Source organism: Alosa alosa, chromosome 4, assembly GCF_017589495.1.
Source record: "Alosa alosa isolate M-15738 ecotype Scorff River chromosome 4, AALO_Geno_1.1, whole genome shotgun sequence".
Classification (NCBI taxonomy): Eukaryota; Metazoa; Chordata; class Actinopteri; order Clupeiformes; family Clupeidae; genus Alosa; species Alosa alosa.
The window spans coordinates 27,807,929-27,825,428 of NC_063192.1; the positions used below are offsets into that span (position 1 = coordinate 27,807,929).

The following is a 17,500-nucleotide window of genomic DNA, read 5'->3' on the forward strand; positions in this document are numbered from 1 at the left end:
CTCTCTCTCTCTCTCTCTCTCTCTGTTTGTCTGTGTGTTGCAATCTGTCCACTATATAAACACTTCACAAATACTTTTCCTGTTGAAACAGTAACGACAATTCATATGTAGTGATCATGTCTCCCCAAATTAAATAATCTATATTTTTAACGAACAACAACTCTTCTCAAAACTGTTTGTTTTCATACACCAACACCTAATAAGCATTGCCCTTCAATATTGACATCATCCTTACCAGATATTGAGCTCTACTGGCATCTAGTGGCAACTGGCAAAGCATGTACTATAGTTGGAAAACCAGTAGATGGTGATATACAACAGCTTTGAATATTCCTGCATACAACTTTAGGCCTGTGAAACATGAGGGGAGGGTGGATATATGGAATGATGACAATGATATTATCACAAAACCAAACACTGCATGTATCCAGCATTTTATGTGTAGTATCCTACACATGTTGGTGTAAAAAAAATAATGCAGCCCACACAATAATTCTAGGTCGTTCTTGTGTTTTATCTTACTTTTAGACCAAACAGTATAGTTAGGACCACTTCTCTATAGGGATGTAGTTTCACTGTGTAAAGACATGCTGGTGTGACATGCTTGTATGGCTTGCTGGCGTGGGAGATTATGGAACATAAGAATAGGCATTCATAAAACATTTATATAATTTATTTCAACAATGTTGTTTTTACTAGTTGACAACGCATGAACTTTATGTCCCATTGTGACATAGGTGGACGGTTCATGCACAGTGCCATTCGCTCAGTCCCTCCATAAACAAATACTCAGAGCTCAATGCCCTGACTGACAAGTGTTTAATGTTATGCGTGGCACATGCAGAGGACAAGATCAGACATCAAAGACCAGGCAGCAGGTGTTGCGTCTCATCCAGCCTGGCTTAAGATGGCTGACAGCAAAGACGACCCCTCAAGTCACTGCACGCCACTGGCACCCCACCAGCACAGTGCTTTTTAAACTTCATATCTACAGTGACGCCTAGATAAACAGAAACTGGACCTGCGGCGTAGAATATCACAAGCGAGGGGCAAAAGCTGAGGGAGGTAAGAGCCGTGTTAAATCACAGCCAGGATGTTGGTGACACATGTTACAAGCACAGAGACAGAACAAGTGAACACACAGAGATAAATAACTACTTTACAACATTGTAATGTATACTATCTATAAGGAATCACTCTCTTTCATTATGGATTATGTTACAAGTGGGATTAAAGAAAAACAGCTCTGTAATGCTTTAGAACACAGTGATAGATAACTAAGTAAAGATACATTAGCCATATATTACACAATTCTGATGTAAACTGACCAAATGGTGATACACCGGGCAGATAAATATATTGTCGATTACATATTAAGAAATGAATTAATTAACAAATGAAACTACTTCATACAACATACAAAACCCTTTGTGTGTCAGCTCCGGTTCACCCTTAGCAGGTGTGTGGAGCATGGGCTGCACTGTGGTGAGTACTGGATGAAAGATCCATCCACAGGGAGAGTAGTTAAGGTCAGCTCATGCCGTGTGGTGGGGTCCACCTGGTATGAGGAGCAAGCCCGGGCCAACTCTGGGACCGGCATGTCACCCACCACCGTGAAACACCCTCCCATGCGGCAGCGATCAGCGGCAGGGTGGTGGTGGTGCCTTCTCTGTGCCCACCTGCACCCTCGTCTCCCTCTGCCCACTGTCTTCTGCCTGTCCACCAGCCGGCGGCCCAACAGGAGCTCGAGGGCGCGCTGGCGAAAGCGTCTGTCGCGGGCGCTGTAGATGAGCACGTTCCAGCTGCTGCTGCAGGTCAGGATCCAGAAGGTGTAGAGGGAGAAGCGGCACCAGCGGCCGCCCAGCAACACGCTGGCCGTTACCAGCACGGCCATGGGCATGAAGGAGGCGCAGAAAAGCCCTGTCAGGACACAGATGGTCTTGGCGGCGCGGATGTCTGAGAAGGACGGCCCGTTCGACATGGGCATCCTGGCGGCGGCCTCCTGTGCCCGGGCCCGGCAGAAGCGCCGCACGGCGGAGAAGGTGACGGCGTTGACCACACAGGTGGCGCCCAGGATGGCGAAGTCGAAAATGGGGAACACGAGCATGATGTTGGCCACTGGGCTGGAACTGTCATTGTGAGGGTGATGGTGCTGACCCACTGGGCAGGGGGCGTAGTTACACATCTTACTGCAGGAGCTAAACTCCAATGTTATGTCCTCGGACATGAGCAGAGGAGTCAAGGCTAGGGAGAAGCACACAAGCCAGGTCAGTGCGATGAGGCCTACGGTCCTCTCTTTGGTCACAATCATGTTCTTCTGCAGTGGTCTGAGGACGGTGATGGCTCGCTCCAGTGACAGCAGGAAGATGGTGGTGATGGACACTAAGGTGCACCCTGCAAACACGGGCCCCATAACGAAGCAAGGCTGAAAGCCCTCCGATACCGCCACAACCTCAGCAGAAATGTTGGAGCCTATTCTTGAACTTTGACCCCGCGAGGTCATCAAACCCTCAACCTCGTTGTAAACTGAGTACGGGACCACGGCAACACCCACCATCAGATCCGCTGAGGCCAGGGACACTTTGAGGTATCCCTGAGGAGTGCGGAAACGTCTGGAGCCCAGGAGCACGGTCAAACTCAGCACATTCCCCACCGTAATGATCACAGCCAGAAGCGACATCAGGGAGATGCTCAGCACCTCATAATGACTGGAGGCAGCTGTATGATTACTCTGCATGGTTGCCTTCCATTAGAAAAAAACTTTGTATTAAATGTCTGGAAATATGCATAGCTAACTATATAATGATGACTGCTATTTTTCCATTGTCCACTGCCATTTACCTGTTAGAAAATAATACATGAGTTTTAGAATCAGCTTTGTAGTGCTTTGTCATTTTATTTTATGGCCAATAAGATGTCAAAAATAGTCCTTTCTCAAGTTTCATGTACAAAACACCATCCTCATTCACATACTGCTAAATGGACTTAAAATAATATGGAGATTGATGACATTACACCCGAACACTTACTATGATTCCAAAGCGAATAATTAGTCTGCGAATTTAGGATCAATGAAATTAAGGACATACATTCATATTAGTTCATATCAAAGTCATATAATATACAGATTCTCATTTCAGTTGTACATGTAAAAATTTGTGAAATGTAAAAGATGTGCACCGGAAGATCGAGGAAAAACACTTACCCGCGTAAACATCTGTTCCTTCTCGGCGGCTTCAGAAATATGAATCAATGCTGGCAGGTGCGTGCGCGTGAGTCTTCACAATGAGAAGAGAACTCCCCTCACTGCAGCTTTGTAAGGTTAACTTATAGGCTATAGCTTCTCGGATCAGTTTTATTTTAACACAATATCGTTTCTACCAGTCAGCATCTTGTAATTTAAAGGCAGCACTGGATATGAGCAATCGAATACAATTCAGATCCACATCATAGGCTATACGTTCCACATGCAGTTTGTATGCTACTTGTTAAATCGACTTTTGCCGGTTCTGACGTCAATTTAGAATTAATTCGCAAACATTTGAATTAATTCGTTTGACATTTTAAATGCAGGCCCCGCTGTCCTAATAAAACATTCTAATTATATAATATTTGAATATCTTTTTAAATCTCAATGAAACAAGATTTTAATGACTGTAAATTAATTAGGCTTCATACAGTAGCCTAATAGTATGGTCATACGTGCCAACCTCTGCAATGGCCCAGCTGTGTCCTCTTGTTGATGGCTCCTGCGTATCCATTTGGTGAGGCAGTTCAAAGAGCCAAGGTAGTCAAGGAGCAGAGAGATGTTTTGATGTGTTCATGTTGAAAGGGGAGATATGAGCTAGGACTGAAAACACACACACACACACACACACACACACACACACACACACACACACACACACACACGCGGTCCCTAAAAGTTCAACTGCCTGTTGTCATGGTAGCATGATAGCTGTGATGTATTTTATGTATGTATTTTACTTTCTGTCTGTTAATTTTCATAATAGCTCTTTTTTGAAATTTAAAATTCAAAACAAGGCCCTCAGGTAGTTTGGTCTAATCATAATGTTAATGTAGGCCTAGAGTTTTGATTATGCATGCAGTATCTGTAAGCTATCCTGGATAGTGTGTCTGGGGGACGGAGGGAGGATAAAAAGGTGCCGTTTGAGGCTGTGTGTGAATGCGAATGAAAACACATCTTAGGTCTATTTATTCAGCCAATATATCACAAACTCCTTGTGCTCTTTAAACTATAAATGTATAGGTGTCAGTAAAGAAATACATATATTTTCCGATTTAAAAGCATTCTTCCTGCAGTAGAGTAGGGCTACTCTTCTCAAAGGGGCCCATTAAGCTTAGCTGCGGCTCCCATTATGGATGACATTTATGTGTACTTTCACCTGAGTGCCTTTATGTGGACTTAAAAAAATACCATTCCATTTATACAGTTCAGTAGTTAAAAGAGAAGTCATAACAACATGTTTGTTTGCAGTATTCCACTAATAAGGGACTTGCTAAATACTTGATCCGAAGTGCCAACCGAATTAGAGTGAACCCAAATGATGTAAACAGACTGGTTTGTTGTTTTTTTCTCTCTCTCTCCCTCTCTCTTAGGGGGGCACTTGGGGGAGGGGATGTGAGGGTAAAGCCCCCGCACTCTCTTAAAGTGAGGGATCATTAAGTGAATTCCTGGCTTCTCACAGAGCGGAGATTCCCCCATATGGTAGAGCTTAAATTCCAGAGGGATTCTCCCGTACAGAGCCTACCTTATCTAACCCCTGCTGTTTCGGCCAGGCCAGAGATAAAGGCTCTCCTCCCTGTCCTAACCTCCTTCAGCAAAGAGCAGCACCACTGCTGTGCAGAGGGACACTAAAATCTTGCACTTTCATCATTATGGGGCCAATAACATGATGACTTTGCCTTTTTACACTGTGGGTGAACCAGCGCTCTGCTTGCATGTGGGTGCATGCATGTGTCTTTCTCTTAATGGCCGGATACTTAAAACTAAAGACCGGGGTCATTTCGAGTGACAGACTGTAGACTGTCTTTCTGTGAGGGAAAGCTTTGAAAATCACACAGTTTAAAACCGACTGCAAGACTGTTGGGGTTTGCATCCTTTGGAGCGATTTAAATGATGTCATGACATCACATTCACACACTGACATTTCAAGGCAGGCAAAACAGCAGAATAGATACAACAATTCCCAAATGCCACTCCAAAAAAACCTTATCATACCTCTCTCTATCACACACAGAGAGAGAGAGAGCTGCATATATGTTTTTATTTCAGGACTAGTTAGGTTAGTGACCCCATGTCAAGTGATCTTGCTGACGCCTGTACATAGGGGTGATTTACCCAATTTGTTCCAAACTCAGAGATGGGGGTGGGTGGGGGCAGTGAAGGGGCAGACAGATAAAGAAGAAGGGAGAAAGTTGCAGCCAGCTGACATCATTCATTACCCTTCACACTAAAACAAACTATTTGGATCTAGGCTACTCCCCTCTGGTGAATATCTCACCTGTTCTGCTCTGAGATGCATATTACAGTTACAATTACAGTCTAAAACACTACAGCATACGAAAACCTGATATGAACATTTACCTGTCTACCTTTTGTAACATACTAGAAGAGAGTATAATGCAAACCGACCAGCTGATGTGAAGCCACACTGACAGGAATTTTAACTTGGCTGCTGAAAAGTATACAAAATACATTCCACAAGCTATGGCAAGACTGCTTTAGGCAACGGGAGTGCACCTTGCGTGTACCCCAGTTGGAAAAACATTCCAGTGGGATGCATATATTTACACCCGTGGACTGCACTGCAGAGCGTTCCTCACCTCCCTTGAAACAGCCCCAATGACTGTGGAGAAGTCAGGAGACACCCTGACTCAGACTGCCTAAATAGACTTTTTCATGGCCTTTGTGGGAGACGTGCTCGCTCCCTTGGGCAACACAAGGAGAACATCTGTTCCCAACACAGAACATTTTTATGGTTTGCGTCCTCGGCCTCTCAGTGTCATGAGGTCACATCTAAGCTTGGTCAGAAAACACAACCTGTGGCTCCACTCTAATGTGGAAAGGCATACGAATGCAGAAAATTATGCAGGTGCCGCATAAGTTTCATTTAATTGATGTCTGTAGAATACATTGATTAAAATGTCATGGGCTGCATCTTTGGACTAACAACATTGGTATTTGACAAAACTTTCACAATTTCCCCATATTTTGCATGGACATGGACCTCCATTAAGTGGGTTGAAATTAAATACTGTCTCGTGAAAATAGTCGGTTTAAGTTTTTATTTAACTTTTTATTCAGTTTGAAAAAAATAATGTAGCAGTCCCCTCCATCAACCAAAGCACAGTTGCAAAACAATTGCAATAGGCTACTAATGCATTGATGTCGGTATAAGTGTGAATGGGGAAAGCTGTAGACCACATCAGTGTAATTGTGATAGCCTGCTAATCATTCAGACCATTCAACCTGAGATTCTTTTATCCACGTGGACATCCTTTGTATTTAGAAAGCGTCTATTGTTATGTGGGATTTGAACATTCACAGGTAAAGTGCCACTGCAATGCTCGGACGCAAGCTAAAATGTTCTTCAAAATAGGAAGGGTATCAATACATTTGATAAATCGTGTAAAAATAAGCAAATTCATTCATGCTGAAAATAGTTTTATAATGAATGTAGCCTATTAGATGTTTAAAAGAAACGTGTAGTTTGCCAATCATACCCGTTAACATTATTGTGCGGGTCTTTTCTCGAAATAGGCCAAGTCTGTGTTGTGTGTAATTACTTTTACAGCAGGCTCGCTCTCCTCACCCCAGTCTCCGCGGCGTCGGCGTGAACGCATGAACGATGTGTGAACTCTCCAACATGCCGCGACATTCCAACGCGCCCGAACAATAGTGCACTCAGACAGGTGTAGGCCCACTCTCCCCAGCTCTGGGTCGACCACCGATGGCATTCGTAGCTTCGCGCTTTTCGAGTGCTGTATAGGGCCACTTAAAACCGTGACATTCCCACTTGATCGGCACATTGAATGTCACAATAAGTTGAAAATGCCCTCATAATTAGGCAGGATATGTTTTGCGAGCGACGTATCTAATGTGGATCCAAGGCATTTTGACCCTTGTTTCACTTTGCAGCAACAGAAATGTACTAATTTCAAATAATCTGAATCAATTTAGGGGATCATCCTTAACAACGCGATATTGTTCACTGGAGCCCAGTTAATTTTTACCCCCTGCCCGCTGCGCGCACATGCGGTGGAACAGCGCTTCTTTTCATGCGAGGCTGTGGGTCTGCCGAAGTCCCGCAGCGTTTCAGGGAGGAAAAATGAATTGAGAGCATGCCTCTTTGTGTGGGGGTTAAGGAGAAAAATGGTGGTCTTGTCTGTGAGGCACTTGTAAAAGTCTCTCTTTCTGTGAGAACTAAATGAGCTGCTTTGTACCAATAACCGAATCCAATCGTGTTACCATATAAAACGCCTGACGGTTTTACGGTATGGACATAAACAGACAATCCCCATGGGGTGTATACATTAATGTGTGACCATTTATACCATTTATAGTTGGTACTCATGTCGTTTTTATGGAGTAGCTAGCAGATCCTGCAAAAGCCTAAATGAGCAACAGTGATTCAGAGTGTCATATCATGCTACACTTGATATCCAAACATTGATTGTGATATACACTTATAAATGTAGCCTAATAGTTTTCCACATAATTCCGACAGAGGACGCTGCAATGTAATGTCGTATTCAGTTCCTCAGCTGGTTTAGTTCAAATTGAAATAGAGCATTAAACGAAATATAAACAAACACGTTTATAGTCAGTCTATGCAGTTTAAGTCTGTTTTATTTTAAATGCTGCTTAATCGTACCCCTAAAACGTATCTTTTGATCGAAGCGTAGGTTAATCCTGCTCTGGAAATGTGCAACGTGTAATAGCAAGTCAATTAAGGGCTAAAGATCTCAATCAATAGCGCTAGTTAGTGGCTGCAAATGGTTCCAGGCGATGTGCAGAGATTTCCCCTAGGGCACCTGCAGGCAGGACCCATGTGGTCGTCACGTCTCCTGTTAGGTGGGCGTCTTGTGGGGCGGGGACATGACTTTACACCCCTGCCCCCCTCTCAGCCCCCTCTGGTATATGAGGGGGACGTATGGGTCCTGTGTAGATGTGCCTTCTGATTCACAGGTGATGTTCCCATCGACCTGGATTGTCTAGTATTCTGGAAGTTCGTTGAGGAATTGTTTTTTGTGTTTTTTTGGTTGATTGTGAAATTTGTGGTGACCGGCGGAGAGCTCTCTCTTTTTTTAACTATCTGATCTTCAATATCTGCGGAGAGAAGGAGCTGAGATTTGAGACACGCTAAACGCAGGAAAAGTTATTCCGCGTCAATAGCTCAGAAAAATACTTCCAAAATGCCTCGTTCATTCCTCGTCAAGAAGTACTTTACTAACAAGAAACCAAACTACAGTGAACTGGAAAGTCAAAATGGTGAGTATGGAATAACTGCTTGAAAACTAAAGCTGTCATGGTAAATTTATAGTAGGCTGACATTAAAATAAACTGTTCTTAGAGTATTTAATTTCTTGTTTGTTTAATACGCAAGCGCAAGAGCAGAGTTAGTCTGTTCAGAGGACTAAACATGTCATTACATCACGCCATAGTGCGGCTTGAAACGAAGATCGATTTCTCTTTGATGATTAAAGCGCATACTATGACGCTACACCCCGAAGCCCTTTTATAAACTAGAGAGAGAGAGAGAGAACTTTTTATGACAGCAAAGGTTTAGCAGCTCATTCTGCTGGCATGACATCATTGCTTCCTGCTTGGATGCACAAGATGCATACTTATATTCCATGTTGCCAACATGGGTATTTTTTTACCCTAAGCATTAACCTAGTTAGTAAATTAATCAATTATGTTATTATTCTTTTCTAGGTCCACTCTTCGCAGTAGTTCCTGAGAGGTTTCCACCAGCAGAGCTGCCCACAGAGAATGGATCAGTGGTGCCCAGCTACGCAGCAGGACTGGTGTGGGACATGGCCATGCCCCTGTCCTTCGCCCCAGTGTCCCCAACCACCCCCTCCGCAACAGCCCCCCTGGACCTCAGCTCCCCCTCCAGCAGCAGCAGCAGCAGTAGCAGTGGGGATGAAGACGAGGGGCGCACGTCGGACCCCCCAAGCCCGGACCCTACGGAGCGCTTCCAGTGCGCCCACTGTGGCAAGACCTGCAGCAGCCCCCAGGCCCTCTCCCGACACCAGCTGACCCACTGCGGGCGGGCCGACACGGCCCTGACAGCTTCCGCCATCACAGCGTCAGCGGTGGTGACCACAGTGCCTTCGTCCGGCCGCTCCAGTTTCCACTGCAAACACTGCCCCAAGGAGTACACCAGCCTGGGCGCCCTCAAGATGCACATCCGCTCGCACACACTGCCCTGCGTGTGTACCACCTGCGGCAAGGCCTTCTCTCGACCGTGGCTGCTCAGAGGACACATCCGCACACACACAGGTGAGATGACCAGTCCACACGCCAGATGGCGTTAACATGGTATCACAGTGTAGGCAGTTGCATTGCAGTAATTTTGGTTTCCACCTTGAATTGACCCCCAACACAAGTCACTGACCAAAACATGGTTTCTTTATTTCTCTCCAAACAGGCGAGCGCCCGTTCTCCTGTCCCCACTGTAACCGAGCCTTCGCGGACCGCTCTAACCTGCGCGCCCACCTGCAGACGCACTCGGAGGTCAAGAAGTACCAGTGCGGTACCTGTTCGCGCACGTTCAGTCGCATGTCCCTGCTGCACAAACACAGCGTCTCCGGCTGCTGCCCCTCCACATAGAGGAGCAGAAGAGAGAGAGAGAGAGAGGAAGAGAGAGATGGAAAGACTACTGTTAATCTGATTTACTCCCACGCCACTGCTGGTATGCTGAACTTCAGCCCATGCGGCCCAGAGAGAGAATGAGGGTCAGGTTGCACTGAATAGTGGCAGCACCAGTGGTGGTCAAGTGCCTTGATGAAACAGTGTGCACTAGTCCAGGTTTATGCTGGACACTATACCACAGATGCCAGTAGATATATATAATCATACGTGCACCAAGGGGGATTTTGGGGAGGATTTGGGGTGGCAGGGGGGTAAGGGTGAGGGGCAGCTGGGCATTCAGTCTGTTCCCAGGATGCCACTCGGTGCCGGCTGGTCCGGGATTGTGATGGTGCAGCTGCTGGAGAGAGAGTGTGTGTGTGTGTGTCTGTGTGTGTTAGTGCCGTATGTATGCAGAGTGGGGGTCATCTCTCACCAAGCTCCACACACTTCCAGGGACGTATTGAGACAGCTGTCTCCCCACTGCGGTGCAGTGGAGGCGGGGCGCTGACAGATGCGTTAGCCCTGACCTCTTCCACAACCCCGGCCCCTCCGTCGGCCCTCCTGTCCGCCGACGCCACTGCCTGCTGCTCCACCCAGCAGCCACAGGGCAACAGGATCCGGTGGCCAGAACCTCAAACGGGCCCAAAACATCCGTGGTACTTTGGTACTTTTTTTTAATGAAAGAAAGAGGTCAGGAAAGAGATGCATTTCATATGGTTTTCTCCATACGGTTGGAGATTTCATTTAATATTCCAGCAATGCTATTTTTTTACTTTCAGTTTTTCTGTCCATGTTAAATCATTGTGTCTTCATGCACAGCTCCTTGTGTAGAGGTTTGAGCGCTTATACTGCACACAGACAGAAATACTTTTTTTCTGACATATTTCTGCAGTATGCTCTAGTGTGGGTTTTCAAACCAAAAATAGGTTCCATGACCCTAGTATTGTATGTGTGCAAAATGTCCATGCTTGTCTTAAAATGCTGTTTGTGGCTCTTTTTGGCGAATGTCAGACAGAGAGAGAGAGAGAAAGAGGCTGTTAATAGGATAAATTACAACTCCTGCCGTCTCTTCTGTCCCTAAGCAAGCCAAAATGCCAAGTCAAGACACAAAGATAGTCAATTGCTTGTGTAAGTGCCTTTTTTAAAACAAAAAAACTGTAATTTATACATGGGAGTAACTATGGAAATGCTGTGCAATCTGTTTTGGCAATCACAAAGATTTTTTGACATGGTTTATATTTCTACACTTTTTGTACGAGTGACCTACGGGCTTTCAATAAAATAATTTATGTTTGTAAAAAAAACTTGTGTTCACTTTGTCTGTGTTGTTGCTAAGTGGTGACGGGAGATGTGTCAGTTGTTCCGGTGCCTCCAGAATGGGTTTTTTGTGTGTGTGTGTGTGTGTGTGCTCAAGGGGGAGGGGTTGGCAGATTCATGGGCAGACGTGGTGAGTGACTGGTGGAACACCTGCACACACCTGCCAGGCTTTCCACCCGAGCTAACGCTAACACTCCAGCACCAGCAGTCTCGCTGACACATGGACAGCACATGTGCATGTCCAAGCAAGACCGCAGGTGGACACCAGCAGGAGAGGGAGACTAAGAGATAAAGAGGAAGAGAGGGAGTGAGAGAGAGAGGGGAGAAAGGCAGTATGATGACTAGGGAGAAAACTCCACACAAGCCCCTGCATCCAGCCAGACTGACAAACATTTTAAGAGAGGAAAAAAAGAGAAGGGACACATCCGCCAGAGAGAGAGAAAGAGAGAGAGACAGGGGAATCCCAGCACGCTATAAGTCACTCAGCAAACCTGGACAGAGACTGCAGGGTGTTTTTTCTCTTCCCCTCTCCTGAGGGGAAGCTGAGCGTCTTTGGCTAAAACTCCGGCCTATCCCCTCGCCCCCGAATGACACGCTAAATCTACTATGCCCTTGTGACCTGCGGGCTGACGCCAGCCAGTCTTGCCAGAGTAACGATGCACTTCCTCTGCTGTTGGTACAGGCACGGAGTGCTGGTAGTTCGGGTCAGGGAACGGTTTGGGGGGGGGGGGGGGTTGGGTTGGGTTGGTTTTTTGGGTTGTTCACGGGGCACCTATGGGACTGGAAACGGGGTGGGGGGGTGGGGAGGTAAACTGCTTCATTTACCATGTAACCTAAATAGCAAACTCCTGGAACTGAGTTGATGGTTGGATTGGGGAACACCACTCAGACACACACTCACACGCACACACACACACACACACACACACAGTCCTCACTTTACCCCTCCTCTCTGTGTCCCTGCCCTGTGTGGGCTAGTGTTTTGGGGTGTTTGGGCCCTTCAGGTTTGATGTGGTTGGCCTTCAGTGCAGACAGTGAGTCAGACCCTTCTGAGACATGTTTTCTCCAGGGGGGAGGTGGGCAGGAGAGGAGGCCGAGGTGAAGGGGGTGGCGGTGGGGCAGTAAAGTCTCCTTGATCCCCCTAGTGATGGGGATCATGTTCATGGGGAGAGCAGGGAAGGGGTGTGTGGGCGATTGCACAAAGCATCTGCCTCTCCTGCCTGCACCCAAATGACACATATTTTCTCCCTGGCCCCTTTTTTTTGACATTACCTAATTGCGAGCATCACCCCCACCTACACACACACACACACACACACACACACACACACACACACACACACACACACACACACACACACACACACACACACACACATGCTCACTCAGAACCCAAACACAAGAATATGGCATTACTCACCTGCAGTTGTGTGCGATACGGTGTCCTTAATTGATGACGGGGGCTGATGTGAGCTCTTTGTAATGTGCTGTCTTCTCTTGTTTGCCCCCACTGGGGTGAGTGCTGGGTGCTGGGTGCTGTGGCCATCATTTCCAGAGGGGCCTGTCGGCGATTCGTATTGTGTGTCTGTCACTAATGGCTAAAGAATGTGACATTAGTCAAGGCCTGCATGTGAAAGAGGCCGAAAAAAACGGCGCACATAAAACATGCACGCCGACACTGACTGATCCCCGAGCCATGAAGAGCCTCCTACACTAACAAACCAACCAAAAATGTAACCTTCAACCTACCAGAAACACACACACACACACACACACAAACACACAACCAGCCCCTTCAGGCTAAATTGCAAGTCTTATGTTTCACAGATAAATCTTATTCTGTCGGCCAGTTCATGAGTGCGAATTTGTGGAAAAAACAGGTTAAAAGTTTCAAGCTATATTTAGAGAGGGCCTTTTTCCGCTGACTGCACCAGTAATCACTCAGCATTGCTCAAAAGTAATTACAGATGCTTCAGTGTATCTAGCAACAGGGCTATTTATTTAGTGTTGTGCCATGATACCACAGTACCTCTCTCTCTCTCTCTCTCTCTCTCTCTCTCTGTGTGTTTCTCTAGGTCTCCATCTCTCATGCACTGGATTAGGTTCAACTTTAATGTCACTGTGCAAGATACAAGCCCACAATGGTCACTTTGCATGTTGGCATGCATGCGGTGTTTGGCTGCGGCGCAAAGTCAACGTTTGCCCCGTCCTGGGTCTGGGCACAGGACGCAGACAATGTGCATTCTCCTCAGCACTCACCTCTTTCCTTCCAGGACTGGACAGGGGACAGAGCCAGGGTCCCGGCCCAGAGACCAGACAGCATTGGACCCAGGGCCGGATGTACCCCGGAGTCGGGTTGGACCCGCTCCAGAGACGGCTCCAGTCTGGGTGAGGAGGATTGCTCTGCGGACCCACAGGCAGGAAGCACAGGCAGATTATGCTGACCTAGTTTGGAGTCGGGGGTAACTTTTCTCTTTTTCTTTCTTCTTTCTGTTTCTTTTTTTCTGTTCTTTTTTCAGAGACTTCTTCCCTATTTGTGCTGGGTCTCCCTCTTTCTGTCTCTCTCTCCCCCTTCTCTCCTCTCTTCACCATCTCTCTTCTCTCTCTGTCTCTCTCTCTCTCCCCCTTTTTTTCCTCTTTTCCCTCTCTCTCTCCTCTCTCTCTTCTCTCCTCTCCTCACTCTTTCCCTCTCTCTCTCCCCCTTCTCTCCTCTCTTCACTCTTTCCATATCTCTCTCTCTCCTCTCTCTCTCTCCCCCTTCTCTCCTCTCCTCACTCTTTCCCTATCTCTCTCTCTCCTCTCTCTCTCTCTCTCCCCTTCTCTCCTCTCTCTCTGTCTCCCCCTTCTCTCCTCTCCTCTCTGGGCCGAGTGTGTGCAGTGTGCATCTGTGGGCTCCCTCCCTCCATCCGAGCCTTAGAGCCCAGACCTTGGGACACAGGAAGTGGCCTGTCAGCCTCACATAAACACAAGCCATCCTGAGTGTCTGATAAAAGGCATCTGGGTGGGGATGCCAAGTAAGCACGGGTGCTGTGTGTGTGTGTGTGTGTGTGTGTGTGTGTGTGTGTGTGTGTGTGTGTGTGTGTGTGTTCGGCTTGTGTGCTGAGGTGATCTCAGGGGACTCTCTTATCCTCACCCATCCCTTATGCTGTAGACCGAGCTGATGCATAGACCGAGCTGATGCATGCGTGTGTGTGTCACACCAATGGCAGAAGCTATACCTCTGAAAAGAGAACTGTTGAGGAGCCATGACATTCCGTGCCTGTATTTATTCTGTGGTTTTTGGAGCGTTGACTCACCCATGGATCAGGTTTGAGCCAGGAGGGCTTTTGAGCCAGTCGTTTAAGGTTACAAATGGAATTACGGACCATGGCGCTGCTGGTGTCTCCGGGCAGGAAGGTTTTTCAGCATTCGCTTATGCAACACCTGACCCCGCTGTGTACCCGAGGGGTCCTTCCACACCTCTACCCAACACCACCTCTGTCATTTCACTGCTGTGGCGCTTCTGCGCCAATAATCTGTCTTTTCAACGCTGGTTTTCTCCAGGGCTGCTGTTTCTTCTGAGTCGTCAACGTCCCTTATAACCAAACGGGCCAAAATGGTGCTGAATCCTCAGTGACTGTCTTTGCAGTCTCTCTGTCTGTCTGTCTGACACACTTCACTGCAGACCTCCAGCTGCATGAGGCCTGGAACAACTGTCTCTAATGACACACACATGCTAATGGGTTGTGCATGATGTCCAGGGGCTTTTGGATTGTGTGTGTCTGTCTGTGTGAGCACAAAAAAATGTTTAGAGTATATGTGTGTTTTTGTGTATCTGTGTGTGTGTGACCGAGAGAGAGGGTGTGTGTCAGTGGTGTATCTGTGTGTGTGTGTGACAGAGAGAGAGAGGGTGTGTGTGTGTGTCAGTAGTGTATCTGTGTGTGTGTGTGTCAGTAGTGTATCTGTGTGTGTGTGTGTGTGAGTGTGTTAGAGGTGATAGAAATGAAGAAGCACTACGGCACTGGACACAGACGCATGAGAGGGGGTCCTTTCTGAAAAGCCTGAGTGGCGTCCTGCTTGTGTTTTTATTGGATTTAGCAGATCAACGACGCTGCTGACGACAAGCACATGTGGCCTCGGGGGGCTTTGATCAGTGGTATGTGCCGTGCCGGGCTGCCCAGCCTCTGGGGGTCTCTGCCTGGATGCTATCAGCTGTGAGAAGGGGGCGGTGGGGGGTGTACAATAAGCAGCGACTACACACACAGGGAAAATGCTTCTCTTTTCTCTTCTTTTCTCCCCTTTTCTCTCGGGCCATTCACCCATTCTTCTTTTCTTCTCTCTCTTCTCTCTCTCTCTCTCTCTCATTTTCTCTCTAATTCTTTCTCTTTCAACTTTGCTTTTCATCACAAATCAGCCTCTCAGACACATAAACCCAATGTTGGGCCATAGACAGGAAGTAGCCCCATTGAGGAGGTGTTGGGGGGAGTGGGAAGGGGGCACAGGCTTCAGATGAGATCACACTGCTTTGTGCTTTGTGTACTCTCTCACTCACTCTCTCTCTCTCACACACACACAAACACACACACAGCCCCCACTTTACAGCCCAGTAGGCCTCCTATAAGAAGTATAAGTATAAGTATATATACTCTTTTGATCCCGTGAGGGAAATTTGGTCTCTGCATTTATCCCAATCCGTGAATTAGTGAAACACACTCAGCACACAGTGAACACACAGTGAGGTGAAGCACACACTAATCCCGGCGCAGTGAGCTGCCTGCTACAACGGCGGCGCTCGGGGAGCAGTGAGGGGTTAGGTGCCTTGCTCAAGGGCACTTCAGCCGCTTCCTACTGGTCGGGGTTCGAAACGGCAACCCTCCGGTTCCAGGTCCGAAGCGCTAACCAGTAGGCCACGGCTGCCCTTAATGGCTGCCCTTGCCCTTAGAAGGCCAATCAGCTGGCCGCAGGTGATACAAGCCAGGAAGGACTAGATAGATAGATATATAGATACTTTATTGATCCCCAGGGGAAATTCAAGGTCTCAGTAGCATACAGACAACACACACACATTCACTAACAGCAGAAAAAGTAATTAAAAGTATATAATATAAAGAATATACTAAATATACAAAAATACAAATTATACTAACTAACACAGTCTAAATCAATTCTAAAAACAGTATCCACATAGTGGTGATTAATAAATCAAGAGGCGCTTGCAATGACTGAGGCAGGGACTGAGCCTGTGATTCTCTGTGCATAGTAAGGTAAGGTAAGGTGCTCTGTGTGAGTGAGTGTCACGGTGATAGTGCAATGGTGATAGTGGTCATGGTGATAGTGTAAAATGAGTAAGTCCAACAGTGCAATAATAAAAGTCTATATATCATATATATAACTATTTTAAGAAAAGGTATAAGTGTGGCCAAAAGTTCGGCTGTGGCATGGAGGGAGGGGTTATGCATATGTGCTAATGTGCTAATATAGCACGCAAAACAGTGAGGCAGAAGACAGTGGTAAAAAAGTGGCTAGTGGACAGACAGTATCCAAACATGGAGGGGGTGAAGAGGCAGACAGACTATGCAGAGAAGTCTATCTCCCTCTTCCCTTAAGTGAAGCATTGAACAGTTCAATGGCCCTGGGGACAAATGACTTCCCTCAGTCTGTCTGTTGTGCAAGGCAGTGAGCTTAAGTCTCCAGCTGATCAGGCTCTTCTGCTTAACAATAGTGCTGTGGGTGGGTGACACTCATTGTCCAAGATGTTGATCAGTTTGTTCAGGGTCCTTTTGTCAGATATTGAAGTGATGCACTCCGGTTTAGCTCCCACTACCGAGCCAGCTTTCCTTACCAGCCTGATACTTGTAGGCCTAGGTACAAGCATACAAGCATGACTCACACACACACACACATACATGAACACTAAACTTATATTAGTCAGCTTTCTCCAGGCAATGCATTTTTTTTCTGTTGGCAATGCTCGTTTTCAAAAGAGATAGAGCTGGGTTGTCCACATCAATAATAAGACTCAATCAACTCACAGGGTGCTTGGAAGAGGTCAATAATGTTAAGAGACCAGTAGCTTGGGCACAGCCAGCAGCACTCGAAGTCCAAATGATTGACATTTACAAAACTACTTTTTAACCACAAGCACTGGATTTTTTCAAGCAATGAGGATATATGAGAGATATTATTAGGCATGGGTTGGCATCAGTATCCAAGCATGGGAAAGAGCCAGTGACTAAAGCATGAAGGCATAAGGCATAAAGCTCAGGTGGTGGGAATCTAAAGCCCTAAATGCTCCCGGCCACTGAGCCGTAACATGCCTGA

At 46.7% G+C, this 17,500-nt stretch overlaps 2 protein-coding genes across 2 annotated transcripts; one reads left to right on the forward strand and one right to left on the reverse strand.

The window, feature by feature from the left end:
- Window positions 1-1,435: 1,435 nt before the first annotated feature.
- LOC125293327 (adenosine receptor A2b-like) lies at window positions 1,436-2,737 on the reverse strand. The gene has a single exon (XM_048241194.1). The coding sequence runs from the start codon at window positions 2,735-2,737 to the stop codon at window positions 1,436-1,438; it is 1,302 nt and encodes a 433-aa protein (XP_048097151.1).
- Window positions 2,738-8,193: 5,456 nt separating this feature from the next.
- snai1b (snail family zinc finger 1b) lies at window positions 8,194-11,174 on the forward strand. Its single transcript, XM_048241478.1, has 3 exons — window positions 8,194-8,515; window positions 8,963-9,532; window positions 9,681-11,174. Exons 1-3 carry the CDS (start codon window positions 8,440-8,442, stop codon window positions 9,860-9,862), a joined length of 828 nt encoding a protein of 275 aa, XP_048097435.1. The 5' UTR covers window positions 8,194-8,439; the 3' UTR covers window positions 9,863-11,174.
- The last annotated feature ends 6,326 nt before the right edge of the window (window positions 11,175-17,500 follow it).